The sequence below is a fragment of the Gobio gobio genome, assembly GCF_949357685.1.
Source record: "Gobio gobio genome assembly, chromosome: 5".
Lineage (NCBI taxonomy): Eukaryota > Metazoa > Chordata > Actinopteri > Cypriniformes > Gobionidae > Gobio > Gobio gobio.
In genome coordinates this window covers 3,024,318-3,041,039 of record NC_137101.1, presented here as the reverse complement: position 1 = coordinate 3,041,039, position 16,722 = coordinate 3,024,318, and the positions used below count along the sequence as shown (strand labels likewise).

At 38.7% G+C, this 16,722-nt stretch overlaps 1 protein-coding gene across 2 annotated transcripts; it reads right to left on the bottom strand.

The window, feature by feature from the left end:
• Nucleotides 1-912: 912 nt before the first annotated feature.
• fgfr1op2 (FGFR1 oncogene partner 2) lies at nucleotides 913-16,398 on the bottom strand. 2 transcript variants are annotated; one of them, XM_079817027.1, is made up of 7 exons: nucleotides 16,337-16,390; nucleotides 10,807-10,862; nucleotides 9,985-10,121; nucleotides 9,795-9,912; nucleotides 7,576-7,718; nucleotides 7,389-7,502; nucleotides 1,887-3,396 (listed from the first exon to the last, which is right to left on the bottom strand). In XM_079817027.1, exons 3-7 carry the CDS (start codon nucleotides 10,117-10,119, stop codon nucleotides 3,259-3,261), a joined length of 648 nt encoding a protein of 215 aa, XP_079673153.1. In that variant the 5' UTR covers nucleotides 10,120-10,121; nucleotides 10,807-10,862; nucleotides 16,337-16,390; the 3' UTR covers nucleotides 1,887-3,258. The 2 variants fall into 2 exon arrangements, with proteins under 2 accessions (XP_079673154.1, XP_079673153.1); XM_079817028.1 differs by lacking the exon at nucleotides 10,807-10,862 and having other exon boundaries at nucleotides 913-3,396; nucleotides 16,337-16,398.
• Between the last annotated feature and the right edge of the window lie 324 nt (nucleotides 16,399-16,722).

Sequence of the window (16,722 nt, the reverse complement as noted above, 5' to 3'; positions counted from 1 at the left end):
ACACGCTGTTCTTATGTTTCCCACGGTAATCGTGTGAGGCACTGGAGCAACCTATTACACTACAGTGTTTCCCAGGCATCCTAAAATAGCGCGACAACAACCTATGCTACCAACACAAATAATGAATGTTTGTTTTGGCGGCCAACCTCCCAAAATGGCGGAACTTGGGGGAGGATGCCGTGAGTTCTGGGGGCGGGGCTCTGTGTCGTGACGACATCTTCACTAACACGCATGCGCATGCCAATTTGCGTTTTGTTGTTTTGATATAACAAGGTGGTATTTTCAAAAACTTGCACTTTGTAACCCTTTTTTCAAAAGTTTGCGTTTTCATGCCCCCAAAACGCCGTTGTTGTGTAAATGAACGGCCAAAGCGCATAAAAAAAGACGTTAAGTTGAAAATGATGTGTAAACGGCCCCTCGATTTGATACGGTATATCATCATTATATTGTCATATACAATAAAAGAGCCTGCACAGTGACAGAAAATAAAATTAACATAAAAACCTGCCTTCCTTACACAACACCGAAGTGGACTTTTTCTCAGGAGTAGCGCGGATGAATTCTTTCACACTTCAACGGTCACAATATGACGTCACACTCCGCGCGGGGGGGTTTAAAATCATAATTCATATACAAATAACACTTTTTAAACAGCGAACTTAAAGTGTTTATTACAAATAAACTACTAAATGTTAAACATGAATATATATAAATGTAATGAACAAAAATTGCCCTGCGTTCCTGTGCATATTTAATGTGATGTAATTGTGAGTGAAACACGATATTACATGAGACAAATGTCTGGCAGGAATTGATTTTAATCATCTGGAATTAATTGGATTGTGAGATTTATAGATTTATAGCTTTGTAGTGTTTTTTTTTTTAAATTATTTTAATATACTTTTATTTTTTGTAACTTAGTAGTGCACTTCTCATTTTATTATTACCATTTACTCTTTAGTTATTTACAGTTAATAATTAGTATAATAATAAGTTATACATTTAACTTGTATATCTTATATATATATTTAAAGGTGCAGTGTGTAATATTTATGAGGATCTATTGACAGAAATGCAATATAATATACATAACTATGTTTTACAGTGGTGTATAAAGACGGTTATGTTTTATTACCTTAGAATGAGCCGTTTCTATCTACACACACCGCGGGTCCCCTTACAGTGAAGCCGTCATTTTGTGCCGCCATGTTTCTACGGTAGCCCTAAAGGGACAAATTTCTCTACAGACCGCTAGCTACTCTCTGCTGTCTCATGATGCGTTCACACCAGGCGTGAATGAAGCGTTAAGCGCGAGTGATTTATATGTTAAGTCAATGTAAAGACTCGATTAGACATGAGGCGGCGCAATTTGCACAAATGACACGGCGCGAATTGAGCGTTACGGCCGTTTTGCTTTAGTAGTGGCAACAATCTTCATACTTTATAGAAACGGGAATAAAAAGGATCTTGCTTGGAAGAAAGTGAGTGAGGAGGTCGGACTGTCTGGTGAGTTGCAAAAAAACGCTCTTTACTGAATTTGAGCTCTACATATTGAGACTTCAAGTTAGCTAAAGCCGGCAAATTGAGCTTATTCTCCGTATTTTAAAACAATCCATGTCACAACGAGACGAGCCGGCTGGCAGAAGCCCCTCCCATGACGCGAATGTCACGCGCAAGTAAACTCAAAATGTCCAACTACGCACGAATACTAGCGTGATTTATTCGCGCAAGTTGCGTCTGGTGTGAACGCACAGTCAGACGACCACATCTTTGTCCTGTCTCAGCCACCGTAGCTTCTTGCAACTCACAACCTCACCACTAGATGGCGCTAAAATTCACACACTGCACCTTTAAGCTTAATTACTACACTTGATAGTGTCACGGCAACATTTCTAATATTAATTTATTTAGCATTTTTATTTCAGCTTCATTTCAATTAATAGAAACGTTTTAAGGTTTTAGCCAAGGATAATAACTCTTAGCCTGGATGCCAGCCGAACTTAGCCCCGCCCACAACATTTGAGCTCGGGCAGTTCGGTCTGGACTTGATCCGTAGAGGAGTAATTATGCCTGAACAGAAACTGTTCGGACCAATGAAATCATCAGGGCGGGCTTTAGACGATGATGGACAGATGATCAACAGTAACGCAATCATCACGTCATCAAAGGCGCTTGGGTTGAATTTGTTCTAATCCTAAACGGAGAACTTGTTTGTATATGCATTCACCTTTACCATTTCTCTCAGAAATTATGATCGTGTTGGTACTCCGTGTATCCTTAAATTATTTTTTTACAACACCGGCAAAGATTGTTTACACTTACTTCTTCCAGCGTGCGTGCAGACAGGGTTGCCAAGTTTTCACAACAAAACCCGCCCAATTGCTACTCAAAACTAGCCAAAAACTAGCCCAATAGCTTTCCGGGGGGTTCTCTGGAAAAAAGTGGCATTTGACAGGTAAAATATGTGTTATTTTGGCAGGGCTGAATGATAAAATTTGCATTACTGGGTCTGTATATCACATAATCGGGGTTGCTTCAACTCGCGGACTTGGCAACACAGTGCAGTTGAGTTCTGTTGACATTTGACAACTAATGTTATGCGTCGCTCCGTTGCTCTGATTGGTTGTAGGTCTATCCAATTGAGGTCTTTCCTGGTTCGTTTGAAACACGCCCCATAATCACAGCCCGACGGACGCTCTAACAAGGAGGCTAAAGGCTGCAACCACTAGTGTCAGTCGCTAGAGCGTCTCTTAAAATCAGAGATTTACACGCACAGCGACTAGCAGAAAAGTTATATTTCCAAACTGTCTTTTCTTTGGAATAACATGCACCGCTATATTTGAATACACTGAAATGCTGAATGAAATCAGCCCCTGTTCATTCACCGGTTTTAATCACTTTCAATCTCATACTCACATAAAACACTGTTACAAACACAAGAAGCACAAAAGAAACAAGCCTTTTTCATTAAAATGGCACATTTGTGACATTCCCTGTACAAAGTCCCATGTCCAGGTAATCATTCACAATCTGCCTATCGGTCACTCCACGGCGGAATCAGTCAATTTTGTCATTTTCCAGACTGAAGCCATGATGAAGGAAAAGTGGTTGAATCCCAGTGTTAGGCCCTTCCTGCAAAACCCCTCATGGCTGATGGACATCCAGGAAGCTCGGTGAGGTCACATGACCCTGTAATGGAGGATTGTGGGATTTGTAGGGCAGCTCTGAATGACGGTTTGTAAACTCTCGAGTCTCTCTTTAGCTCTTCCTCAGACTGACATCTGTGCTGGAGAGCAGCGGCGAGAGAGACGTGCTGTCAGACGTATCGTCCCTCTTCAGCACCAGAAACGCCTCGCGGCTGATTCCCAGCAGCTCCCGCAGACCACTATTCTCCAGCTGCAACAGAACAACATCACCTATAAACCAGAATATCACCACTCCACAGTCCCCGGGTTTCACAGACAAGGCTTTAAAACTAAAACGCATGTTTTAACTGAAAGCAACTTGCACACATCTCACAATATATCAGGTGCGTTTACATGGAGCACAGTAATCAGTTTAAAAGTCAAATCCGAATAAAAATGCTCCATATAAACACCTTAAAGGGTTAGTTCACCCAAAAATGAAAATTCTGTCATTAATTACTCACCCTCACGTCGTTCGAGACCCGTAAGACCTCCGTTCATATTCGGAACACAAATGAAGATATTTTTGTTGAAAGCTGATGCTGAGAAAGGCTTCAGACAGGCCTCCATTGGCATTCAGTACACTTATACTCCCAAGACCGATAAAAGGCACTCAAAACATCGTTACAAAGTCCATCTCACCACAGTGACTCTACAATAATCTTACGATGCGACGACAATAGTTTTTGTGCGCAAAAAAAATCAAAATAACACCTTTATCCAACTTGTTACTGCCTTCCGTGTGTGCCTCCACGACGCATGCGCGAGAATATGACGCAGATCCGGCGTTCGGACACATGACCCAGAAGCGATTTGTTTACAATCAGAGGAAGACGCGCGTGTCTCAGCTGTTGAATTCTACATTGATCGTGCTTTAGGTCTCGGCGTAGTGCTCAAAATGGGGCTTAAGTGTGCATTTCATGGATTCCCGAACACCGGCGCTACGTCATATTCTCGCGCATGCGTCGTGGAGGCACACGCGGAAGGCAATAACAAGCTGGATAAAGGTGTTATTTTGATTTTTTTTGCGCACAAAAACTATTGTCGTCGCATCGTAAGATTATTGTAGAGTCACTGTGGTGAGATGGACTTTGTAACGACATTTTAAGTGCCTTTTATCGGTCTTGGGAGTATAAGTGTACTGAATGCCAATGGAGGCCTGTCTGAAGCCTTTCTCAGCATCAGCTTTACACTAAAATATCTTCATTTGTGTCTGAAGATGAACGGAGGTCTTACGGGTCTCGAACGACATAAGGGTGAGTAATTAATGACAGAATTTTCATTTTTGGGTGAACTAACCCTTTAAAGCAGCACTAGGTAACTTTTCAACCTTTATAATATATTTTTTTAAACCTCTTGTGATGATACATCGACTTACAATAGGTTGAATGACACGTCTGCCATAGCCTGACGGGGTCTGTATCGTTTTTAATCGTACTTTTAAACTTCGGGTTTCGGGTAGTAACCCGAGAAAAAAAAGAACTACAAAATTCGACTGCTTTACGGCATATACGTCACTTCCCTTAAATTCGGACGTGCGAGAAAAACTATCATTTGTTTGCCGAATGTTATATAGTCATGGCCGAAGCAGCACAGAAAAATAAGAAAGCAAAGGTTTTGTCGGAGGAAAGCAAAACGAGGAAACGAGAAAGTGAAGGGATTAAAGGCAGGACGAGGATCAACATTGGGCCGGCGTTTGCTCGTTGGCGTGAGGGGCTACATTCTTGCAAGTAAATACATAAGACGTATAAAATCATAGTTTAGGATACCTAACATGTCTGTGATATTTGTTTATTTGTCTTTCCTCAAGCTATAATGCAAATCGATTTTTCAAATTTGCAGATTCATCTAGGGTAGCTTAATATTATAATATTGACGATATATGGTTATTACCTACCACTCAAACATTGAATTGATATACACGGGGACGTGATGTTGTGACGCGATTTTTCGAACGGATGCTTCACCTAAAATGCACCGCAATGCAAGTGATGCAAGCCACAGCGTTCTATTGAAAATTAATGTATGTATTTCTGCTGTACCAAACTGCAATGAAGCCTCACGCACACGCGCACACGCACACACACACACACACACACACACACACACACACACACACACACACACACACACACACACACACACACACACACACACACACACACACACACACACACACACACGCACACACACAGGTTGCTAGGTTACCATAGCAAATAGGATCACCCCAGAAATGATATATTATTTGTTAGTAGCCTAATGGTAAATGCTGCAGGTGTAGAAATATACATAAAAGATATTTTGATGTCAGGGCTAGATTACAGCATGAAACCTGTTGTGCATATTAATAAATTAAATTGCTTTTCCTCTTCATTTTCGTTATGCATTATTTGTTTTGGTTGTTTAAAAACACAGAATTCTTTTATCCGATTAATCGATCGATTAAGTGCTAGATTAATCGATTACAAAAAGAATCGATAGAACTTTCCCCAACACGGCATCTCAATCGGAATAAAAATGCCCAAACCGAGTGAAATTGTAATGGGTTTGAGAGGGGTGGGATAAACCTTTTCATGAACCGATCAAACGAAAAACTCCATCAGGTAAACAACCTGATCCGATTACATTGAGTGTACGTCTTTCTGTGACGTGATATACAGTGCGCGCGCCTCCTCAACTGAAGAGCGCGCGCCACGCTCACACCAGGCTAATGTTGACAAGAGAGGAAAGTTAATTTTTCTGTGTTAAACTTTTTATTTCGTAACGAGTTATGAACATATAATGTTGGAATAATGACACAGACATAGCCTGGCTACAGCATCTCATCTTGACAGCGTTTGTCCTAAAGGCTTCAACTGCGCCTGAGAGAAGAATTAATTTTTCCGAGGTGATTCTTACACTTTACAACAAATAATAAATAGCTTTTATAAAACTGTATAAGTCCTGGTGGCTGTTGAGAGTTGCCATGGCAACGGGGAACATTCAAGCTGCTGGAGAGGACATTTCTCTGTTTCTCGTAAGTTATATATATAAAAAAGTTTAAGTAACATTACCCACAGTCTACTTTAATTACTTTTGTTAATATTTATACCTCTGTGATTATGGTGTCTTTCCTTAATCATATGAAATATCTATGTGTTTAGTACTAGTAATGATGCGGAGCACGTCTTGAATGCTTTCTTGTTTCACTGTACATCCTATGTTTTATTAATAATTTGTGCGCATTTTATTGTTAATTTTGTGTTTTTCAAAATAAATGAATTGAATTCATTTTGATTCCGCATTCATCATTCACAGCTGTTGAAATAGCCATTGCAATGTACATAAATTAGGTTAAACTATTGCAAAATAAATCAATATAAAAATCACCAACACAGAACTATTGATCCACGAACGTCGCAGTTACTATAACTGGCAACGTTACGAATCTGATGCGGCAGACAAACTGTGTGCGCATCTCACAAAATGATCCCGATTGAAAGTCAGCACATGTGAACACCAGATCGGTTTAGATAACGCCTCATGTAATCGGAAAAGTGTGCACGTTGTTGGATTACAAATTTACACATTGTTATATCTATGTTCCAATGTAATAGAATATAACTGAAAACATTATCTATATTTGTGTTTTACATTTTGAAGTAAACTTGAGGAAACTCTAAGGAGATTACGTCAGGCTGTGTAAGTGTTTGAGACATTAAGTCTTTTGTCTTTATGCACTTCCTGACTATTTACCATGACAAGTTTAGAGCAATACTGCCTGAGTGATTGGATTAGCATCTATGCATTTGAATGACACTGTTCTGCTGATTGAATTACGGCTGATGAGACAGGAATGTTTGGGGTGTGTCTCGATTTTCCTATGTCTCCTCCCCTGCTGTATAATCCCTCCCCTTGAAATGTAGATAAAATACGAGGTTCAACTGGCTTTAGTCAGACTTGGAACCTCAGCGGAAAGACAGCACGTTTTTTTCTCAATAAAGAATCCTGCTGAAAAACCTATCCAAGTTCTCCTGGTCTCTACTTCAAGAAACAACAGAAGTTCGTAAACCTGGCTAGTGTTATTGTTTTGTCTGAAGATCAGTAATTAATATTACGCATTACTTATTTGAGTAAGTACAATGTAACTCAAAGATAGCGTGATATAGATTTTTGGTCATACCGCCCAGCACTAATTACTCGTTTTGTGAAATTATGTCCCACCTCCAGACGTTTGATTCTCTCCTCATCCTCACACAGTCGCCCTTCATCCACCTCGATGGCTTTCCTCATCACCGTGGCCATTTCATTTATTTTTTCAATGTGCGCTTGCATCTCCTGCAACATAAACACATGAAATGAGCACTTGAGCATTAGGGTAAACCTCTGAAAACGCGTCTGCGGGACTGACATTAGTGTGCTGTTCTCTGAGCTGCGTGACGATAGCAGGATCATCTCTCTTGCTGGCCATCAGAAGGCGAAACACCTGCTCTCTGTATTTGCTCATGATCAGCTCCAGCGCAGACTGATGCTCCTCCAGCGACGAGCGCAGCTCTGTGGAGAGAAACGGGAGGGTTTAGATTGAGCTTTCAGCAGGGTTCCCACTCTTTCATGAACACCAGATTCAAGGACTTTTTAAAGCACCTTTTATTTTAAATCAAGCACAATAAATACGATAAAGGTGTGTGTGTTACTGCCAATATATCAAACACCTACTGTAGCTGTGTGTATCATTAATCATGATATTTTCCCCCATCTAGCGGTTAAAAGCTAAATGACCATCCAGTGAATATTAGTTTATGTTCTTCTCAATTCCGATTTCGTTTTAACTCCTACGGTGGCCAATTTAGTCCAAGATTAATATGGCTTCCAGTTCGACCTCGTCCACATTCGACACGGTTCCATCGAGTGTTAAAACGCCAAAGGTGAAGCTTGAATTTACGGGTATGTCCCTCTTTGGCTAATGTACTTTCAAGATGGAGGGGCAACATGGCGACCCGCATTCGAACCCTCACCCGTATGTATTTACAATGGCATATTATAAACTTACGAGAATACTTTATTACTTGAAAGAAGTAAATATACATTAATGAGCACATATATTTTTGAAAGAACTAAGTGTTTTTAGCTTAGAATAAACTAAAAAAGTTACACAGTGTAGCTTTAATGCAGTAACACTAAAGCATACACTGACAAATAAAATACAATTTCCAATGAGGAAAAATCTCCAATTTTACAAAATCCAATGAGGAAAGAGGCTGGTGTGCAAGAGTGAGTGAGTTTTAACGAGATATGCAGTTTGCAGCTCTTATTCCTGCTTTAGACATTTATTTCACACTAGTTTTAGTTTTCTTTTTTTATAAATCATTACTTAATTAAAACATCAAAATATAGAGATAATATTGCATACATGAATTTTCCAATTAAATGAAAAGATATGGACATGTTAATTGTTAGGCATTAAAAATATGCAAAATTATTTATTAAATCACCTGTACATGTACCTTTTTAAAAATCTATTTGAAGGCTTTTAAGACCTGCACACATATATATTATATTTAGGGCTGTCAAAAGATTAATCGCGATTAATCGCATCCAAAACAAAAGTTTGTGTTTACATAATATATGTGTGTGTACTCTGTAAATTATTATTTATATATAAATACACACACATTCATGTATATATTTAAGAAATATTTGCATGTATATACATTAAATATTAGTGCTGGGCATCGATTAAAAAAAAAATGAATTAATCGCATTTTTTCTGTAATTAATCACGATTAATCGCAAGTTTTTAATATTTTAAGTTTTTAACATTGTAATAATTTCAGTTACTCTCCAAATTAATGTATAAACAATTTAAAGACAGCATAGGCCTATTTTAAATGTGTTGTATTGTAATATTTTTATGAATGAAGGCCAGTATCACTGATACTAAATAGCGGGTAAATCTATAAAAATCCTTTGACCAATCATACTTCATACCAGTGTTAATTTTGACAGCAAATCGTGATTTAGTTTTAGTCATAGTCTTTTGACTATAACATTTTAGGCATCTGAATTGTTTTAGTCTAGTTTTAATTGACTACAATACAATTTTAGTAGATTCAACAGACTAAAATCCAGTACTTGTGGTCTGGCGTCTGAGAGGCAGCTTTCTGTGTGCACTCTTTCAGTCTTATCCACGTCTGCTCTTCTTAATTTTAACTTTTAAGTATGACTATGGTTGCGAGCACTGTGTCTGTGAACTGCCGCCGTCTATTTTGCCATCAATTGATTGGTGTTCAAAATATACTTGGAAATCATTGAACTTCATGTGATCCTACAAGAGTGATTACTGATAGGCTGTCTGCAAAAACAAAACTTATCACGTTTTAAAGAAGAAAACAAATCATCCACTGACTTTCAAAGCGGCTACGACTTTCTACTTCGAGGACCTTGATAGAAATGTAGTGGAGTAAAAAGTACGATATTTGTCTTTCAAATGTAGTGAAGTAAAAGTTTCCATAAAAAAATACTACTCAAGGAAAGTACAGATACTCAAAAAGTCTACTTAAGTACAGTACTCAAGTAAATGTACTTAGTTACTGTCCACCTCTGCTTCAGATGCAATCCCTCCAAACACACCTTTGTTTTCATGCTGCAGTTCCCGTATTTGCCGGTTTTCCTGCTGGATTCCCATGACCAGAGTCGAGCGCGGCCGATGTCTCGCCACCTGGTTCAACACCTCGATCTCTTCCTGATACTGAGAGGACAAGAAATCTGAAGATGAGACTTGGTTTTATTCACTGGGTAGACTGAGAACAAGCGATGATACCTGCTTCATGGCCTCCACTCTCTTATTCAGCAGTGTGGTTTGTTCGATCAGGATCTCAGCAGCATTGTCATGATCTCGGAGTCTCTCCACCAGTGATTTGGCATCGGCCAGCACCTTCTCAAGTGTACAGGTCATTCCTGAAGAGCACAAGAAACACACTTGAATACATTAATACACTATATTGACATAACGTCCCCTTGGAATTATAAGGTTCTATCTGACGTTTTTGTCAAAATTGAGTTATTCACATATTCTTATTCTGTGACAACTTATTTACATTATGTGATGTTTTTTTTTTAAAGTTGTGTACATTTTGGGACTTTTTATTGAAAAACAAAAAGGTTCTATCTACAAAGTCGAACTCTGACTTGGCTCTATAAGGTTCTATCTGCGTGAGCCAATCAGCACTTCGAATGCACAGAAGAGGACCAATCAGGATCAACTTTATAGGTTGTGTCGCCGGCTTTTTCCTTGACAGGAAAGATCGCAGACACACAATATCTGTGAGGATTATGGCACACAATGCAAAGTTTTTAAGAAACCTCAAGATCGACAATTTTATTGACGATCTTGTCAAGGACAGCAGCCCGAATTCCAGGCATCACATATAGTCAGTGAATCATTTTTCAATGATTATTAAACTTTATGAATTAATTTGCTGAAGCATGTCTGTTTTTAAAGTCTTAAAATGTCTTAATTTTTACAATATTAAGCCTTAAAGGTCAAATAGTAAAAAGTTTAATTGATGGGGTCTTAATTACAACAATAAACGTTAGCATGTTATTTCAGCCATACTGATGTCTAGAGAGAAAGACATTTTACCTGGCCCACTTTAGGTGGAATAAAATCCTGCTCAGATGTATTACAGTAGCTGCTTTCTGTCAAAACAAAAGAAAGATGAACAATTTCTGCAATAATGTGTTTAATTACCCACCAAATTGGTACCAAAAATTTACATCTGCACTGGACAAAATATTTAGACCTGCCTAGCTTAATTTGAAATGTCCTAAATACATGGAAGTGCTAAAAATATGAAATAAATGTCATAAGAAAGGATAAAATTTTACATTCCAACACATGTTGAGACATTGTTACAACATAATTTTTTATATTTAATGTTCAAATAATGGTTTGGCAGATAGAACCTTATAATACTAAGCGAAAAGTGTTTTTTTTTTTAGAATTAGAAGGTTCTATCTGCATTTGACCCATTCCAAAAATCCCCATTTACAATTTTGAGAGGATTTTGATATTGTATATTTAGAATACATTTAGGGTCCCTGTTATTTTCATGTTTGAAAGAAACTTGTTCCCCATATACATTTTCCTATATGTAATGCAAAAACTTTGAAGCTCAATATCTCAAAACTGCTCAGAACGCAGATAGAACCTTATAATTCCAAGGGGACGATAAGTTAGAGAAGCACCAATTGATCGGCCAGGGATCGGAATTGGCCGATTTTCTGCATAAACTGCATACATTTTTAAATAAACCACAGAGAACCACCAGGAAAACTCCATCCCCCCGCAGAACTGCCCAGTTTGAAGAAGGTAGTAAAAGGTAAAACGGCTAAAGCTGGCCAGAGCTCAGAGCCAGCCACAGGTCTGCAGCCGCTCCTGTCTTTCCTGGGTATAAGCAGCCAAAACACCAAAGCAATTACAAAGAAATTATGGATTTCATGGCGCTGGATGATCAGCCGAACGCATAAACCGCCACTTCATGAGAATTTACCGTTTCATTTGAGAAAACTGTCATATTATGAACACAGACACTCAAAGGTCTGCACGGCCACCCGTCAAAATAAAAGTTTGGTTTAAAAAAAATTAATTAACAGAATATATTGGGCTACTTTTGTAGCCTACAGTAGATTTAGCGCCTTCTCTATGTAATAATAATACGTCTCTACTAATAATAATAATTATGCCTAGATGGTTGATTCTTTTTCACTTGATATTTTAGTAAAAAGTAAAATATATATAAGTATATATTAGGAAAATTCGAAAATCGATTGCACAATCGATCGGACCAACCAACACACGTTTCGAAAACGAAAATAGGGAATCGATTTTAACCAAATATGTACACTATTATTTTTGAACGAATTAAACAAAAAGTTATTAACAGGTATTATTAATATGTTGAAATATGTTTTTAAAACTTGCATGAGGTCATATTGTGACAATGCTGTGTGCGTAGAAAAGAATGAGCGCCATTTCCTCCAGAATGGAGAGCAGCTTTCTCATTCCTCTCAGCGCCGCTCGCTCAACCCCAAATGCCGTTTGTGACAAGCTGGAACAAATATAGGTCTATCTGAAATAAACGGCTATAGGGCTGCCCCAACTAAAGCTTTTTTCCTAGTAGGGTAGTTGTTCATTTAAGCCGTTGTTCACGCGGAGCCAGCGCCTCCATGTCATTGCATGCATCAGTAACGCCCGCATAGCTTAAGTGTCGGTTACGTTCAATTAAAAAAAAACACATGGCCTGTTCGCAAGCTAAGTTCATTCAAAGTTTCATTTTGAACGGTTGAATAATTACGTTACATTATTATCCACACAAACTCTTTTCATGGGCTACAATTTTTTTGTTGTTGTTGTGGAATTTATAATCGTAAACAGGGCTCTACATAGCGACCATTTTGGGCGCATTTGCGCCTGAAAGTTACTGCGTGCGACTGCGAAAAAATATTTAGACGCACCGGTGCGAGTGACCCGATCGGATGGATGGATGGATGGATGGATGGATGGATGGATGGATGGATGGATGGATGGATGGATGGATGGATGGATGGATGGATGGATGGATGGATGGATGGATGGATGGATGGATGGATGGATGGATGGATGGATGGATGGATGGATGGATGGATGGATGGATGGATGGATGGATGGATGGATGGATGGATGGATGGATGGATGGAATCCAATAACAATGCATAAAAAAAACAGGCAGCATACCAACGTTCAACCCCCCCAATGTTCAAACCAAATCTACGCCCTTGTATATATATAGTAAAAAAGAGAAAAAAAAAGGTCAATTTATAATGTTTAGTTTCACAAAGCAACTGATTTTCAGTTATTTGTTATTTCTACTTCTTTCCAGGCACAGAACACTTATTTTTTGAGAGTTGTTTAAGTGAGAGAAGATCCTGTTGTAATGTTTAATAATTTATTTTAATAAAAAAAATTTGCTTTGAAGAAAAAGTGGATTTTTGTTTGTATATGCTGTCAATTATAGTTCTTAGAAAGAAAATCGGAATCGGCAAAAATCTGTAAAAATCGGTATCGGCCAAGAAAATTACAATCGGTGCATCTCTAACAAAAGTATTGGGACACTCCTCCAAATCATTGAATACAGGTGTACAATCACTTCATGGCCACAGGTGTATAAATCAAGCACTAGTGCAGACGCTTCTACACACATTAGAGAAAGAATGGGTCGCTCTCAGGAGCTCAGAGAACTCAAGCGTGGTATCGTGATCGGTGTCACCTGTGCAATAAGTCCATTCGGGACATTTCCTCACTACTAAATATTCCACACTCAACTGTTAGTGGTGTTATAACAACGTGGAAGCGATTGGGAACAACAGCCACAAAGTGAAATCACAGAGCGGGGTCAGCGCATGCTGAGGGACACAGAAGTCTCCAACTTTCTGCAGAGACCTCCAAACTTCTGTGGCCTTCAGATGAGCTCAAGAACAGTGTGTAGAGCTTCATGCAATGGGTTTCATGGCTGAGCAGCTCATCCAAGCCTTACATCACCAAAGCGTGGGATGCAATGGGGTAAAGTGCACCGCCACTGGACTCTAGAGCAGTGGAGACGTGTTCTCTGGAGTGACCAATCACGCTTCTCTGTCTGGCGATCCGATGGCGAGTCTGGGTTTGGCGGTTGCCAGGAGAACTGGACTTGCCTGGCTGCATTGTGCCAAGTGTAAAGTTTGGTGGAGGGGGGATTATGGGGTGAGGTTGTTTTTCAGGGGTTGGCCCCTTAGTTCCAGTGAAAGGAACTCTTAATGCTTCACCAAGACATTTTGGACAATTTCATGCTCTCAACTTTGTGGGAACAGTTTGGGGACGGCTCCTTCCTGTCCCAACATGACCCGGAGCACAAAGCGTCGCTCCATAAAGACATGGATGAGCGAGTTTGGTGTGGAGGAACTTGAGTGGCCTGCACCTCAACCCAATAGTAGGGTTGGTTGAGTATCGTTTGGGTTTTTTTCGATAACGGTGTCTGAACCGATATTTAAATTATAAAAAGAGCCACAAAACCAGGTGGATAACATTAAAGAATGGCTTTATTATTTAAACTGAACCATTTATTAAAAGTTTAAAGCTACACTGTGTAACTTTTTTAGTTTATTCTTAGCTAAAAACACTTAGTTCTTTCAAAAATACATGTGCTCATTAATGTATATTTACTTCTTTCAAGTAATAAAGTATTCTCGTAAGTTTATAATATGCCATTGTAAATACATACGGGTGAGGGTTCGAATGCGGGTCGCCATGTTGCTCCTCCATCTTGAAAGTACATTAGCCAAAGAGGGACAAATCCGTGAATTCATGCTTTGCCTTTGGCGTTTTAACACTCGATGGAACCGTGTCGAATGTGGACGATATCGAACTGGAAGCCATGTTAATCTTGGACTAAATCGGCCACCGTAGGAGTTAAAACGAAATCAGAATTGAGAGGAAGAGAAACTAATATTCACTGGATGGTCATATAGCTTTTAACCGCTAGATGGGGGAAAATATCACACAGTGTGGCTTCAAAGTATACTTAAATATATAAATATAAACAAATACAAAACACTATTTGCTTAACAAATTCACAGTAAAACTAAAGCCACCTAACCCAACTACAACTAATTTAACACTAAATAACTGTTACAACTACAGTAGGCTACTAATAACAGTAGTCAGTATTCTTGGTCTGCTACAAACCGGCTTCAAGGTTCAGCTTTATTTTAAAATATATATGATCATATTTTCTGGCTAAATATTGTAGAACGCATCGTCTTATTGTTTCCATGGCGATGTGTCATGCTTCTCACATGACACACCGAAGCCGCAATAACGCTGTATGACAGCTCTTCAGCAATTTTTTCAGGTTTTTTATTCAAAATATTCACAAACTATGTCACAAACTATCTGATATTCTGATTTTCAAATATGTGTAAGTTGATCTATAATGCGTGATGGGTGCCGACATGTTAGTTTGCGCCTCAGAGAATCGGATCGGTCGGATTTACGTTACATAAATTCATCCTCGTCTCACGAAATACATGAAAGTAAGTGACCGCTGAACTGGGAGAAGAATAGATTAAACTATAGAGTTACTATATAATGTGTATCTGAACACGTAGTCAAGTTATAACCGTCTGAAAGGAGTGTTTTTGCCGCTTCCATAGACATCAGTGTGTGTTTTTTGCTAGTACGTATGAACATTTAAATGTCTGGAACCTAAAATAAACATGATGTGGTTGAAAACACTGAATAGTTTTGATATGTGAAAGCACGTTTGAACTTAAATGGCACCAAAATCTGCGTTCTGATTCGGTCCGGTTACATACCGGTTAAATTGGAACCGGGTTTCGGTACAAACGCGCTTCTAGAAGAAAATTCCCATAAACACACTCCTAAACCTTGAGGAAAGCCTTCCCAGAAGAGCTGCAAAGGGTGGGGCAACTCCATATTAAACCCTACGGATTTAGAATGGGATTAAGAAGTTCATGTAAAGGCAGGCGTCCCAAAACTTTTGGCAATATAGTGTATTTGCAGAAAAACAGCCAGTAAGCAACATCTGATTCTCTACAGATGATCAGATCAGTGAAAGACTCTTTTACTGCCATTATTGGCTTAAATGTAGATGTTATATGTCTTGATCAACAATGTGCTTCCTCTATTATTACCATTAATAATGTTACTATTATTAATAGTATTTAACCCATAACAATATCTTATATAAATGCATATATATTGCCTTTTGTATTTGAGAAGTTCTGCTTCTACTGTTGTGGTTCTCTCTTATTTCTTTAATTTTCTCAAGTTTTAGGCCCAATAACATCTGACTACCAATGAAAACTAGCCTTTGGGCTAATTTGGGTACATTTACATTCATGAATGTTGATTAATGTACACTGTCCCTTTTTAAAAAAAACAAATGTATTTCAGAAGTGTCAAATGTTTTGGAGGAAGCCTAGCATTAGCTAGCTACGAATATAAACCAACCATTGTTATAACATAATGCTAGATCGTGTAAATAAATTCTGACCTGAAGCCAGAAATACTTTATGTTTTATTTTATGTACCAAAAGCACCGCGAATCATTTTAAACGAATGTAAAAACCTAGCTTACCTGTTCTACAGCAACGGCTCAGTTAGAACACTTCCTGTTGCCGCGGCCTTGACGTCAAGCGCAAGGACTTCTGGGAGATGTAGGCGCAAACGTCCCGCGTTATCGCGCACACCGTCCACATGAAGGCGCAACAGACACACTTTCTGAATGTTTTACACTGCGATTAGAAATATGAATGTTTATTACTGTAAAATACGCAAATACCTTTGGTAAAACCTATTATTCTCCAAATGTCTCTGGCCTCAAAATACCATTATAAAGCTGCTAATGTTGTTTTATTAACTGAGTTTAACTGAGGGGTTTTATAAATGGAGGCCAGTTTAATCCCCAATGTGACCCCAGAGGGGCTAATCAGATTTTACCTGTGCAAACTAATCCTGCTTTGT

Excerpts from the sequence above, each read along its gene's own strand:
- fgfr1op2 (XM_079817028.1), bottom strand. The coding sequence starts at position 10,119 with ATGACCTGTACACTTGAGAAGGTGCTGGCCGATGCCAAATCACTGGTG. Across the intron at positions 9,913-9,984 it reads GAGTGGAGGCCATGAAGCAG|TATCAGGAAGAGATCGAGGT; the intron begins GTATCATCGCTT and ends TTGTCCTCTCAG. Across the intron at positions 7,719-9,794 it reads ACTGCAGCATGAAAACAAAG|AGCTGCGCTCGTCGCTGGAG; the intron begins GTGTGTTTGGAG and ends TTCTCTCCACAG.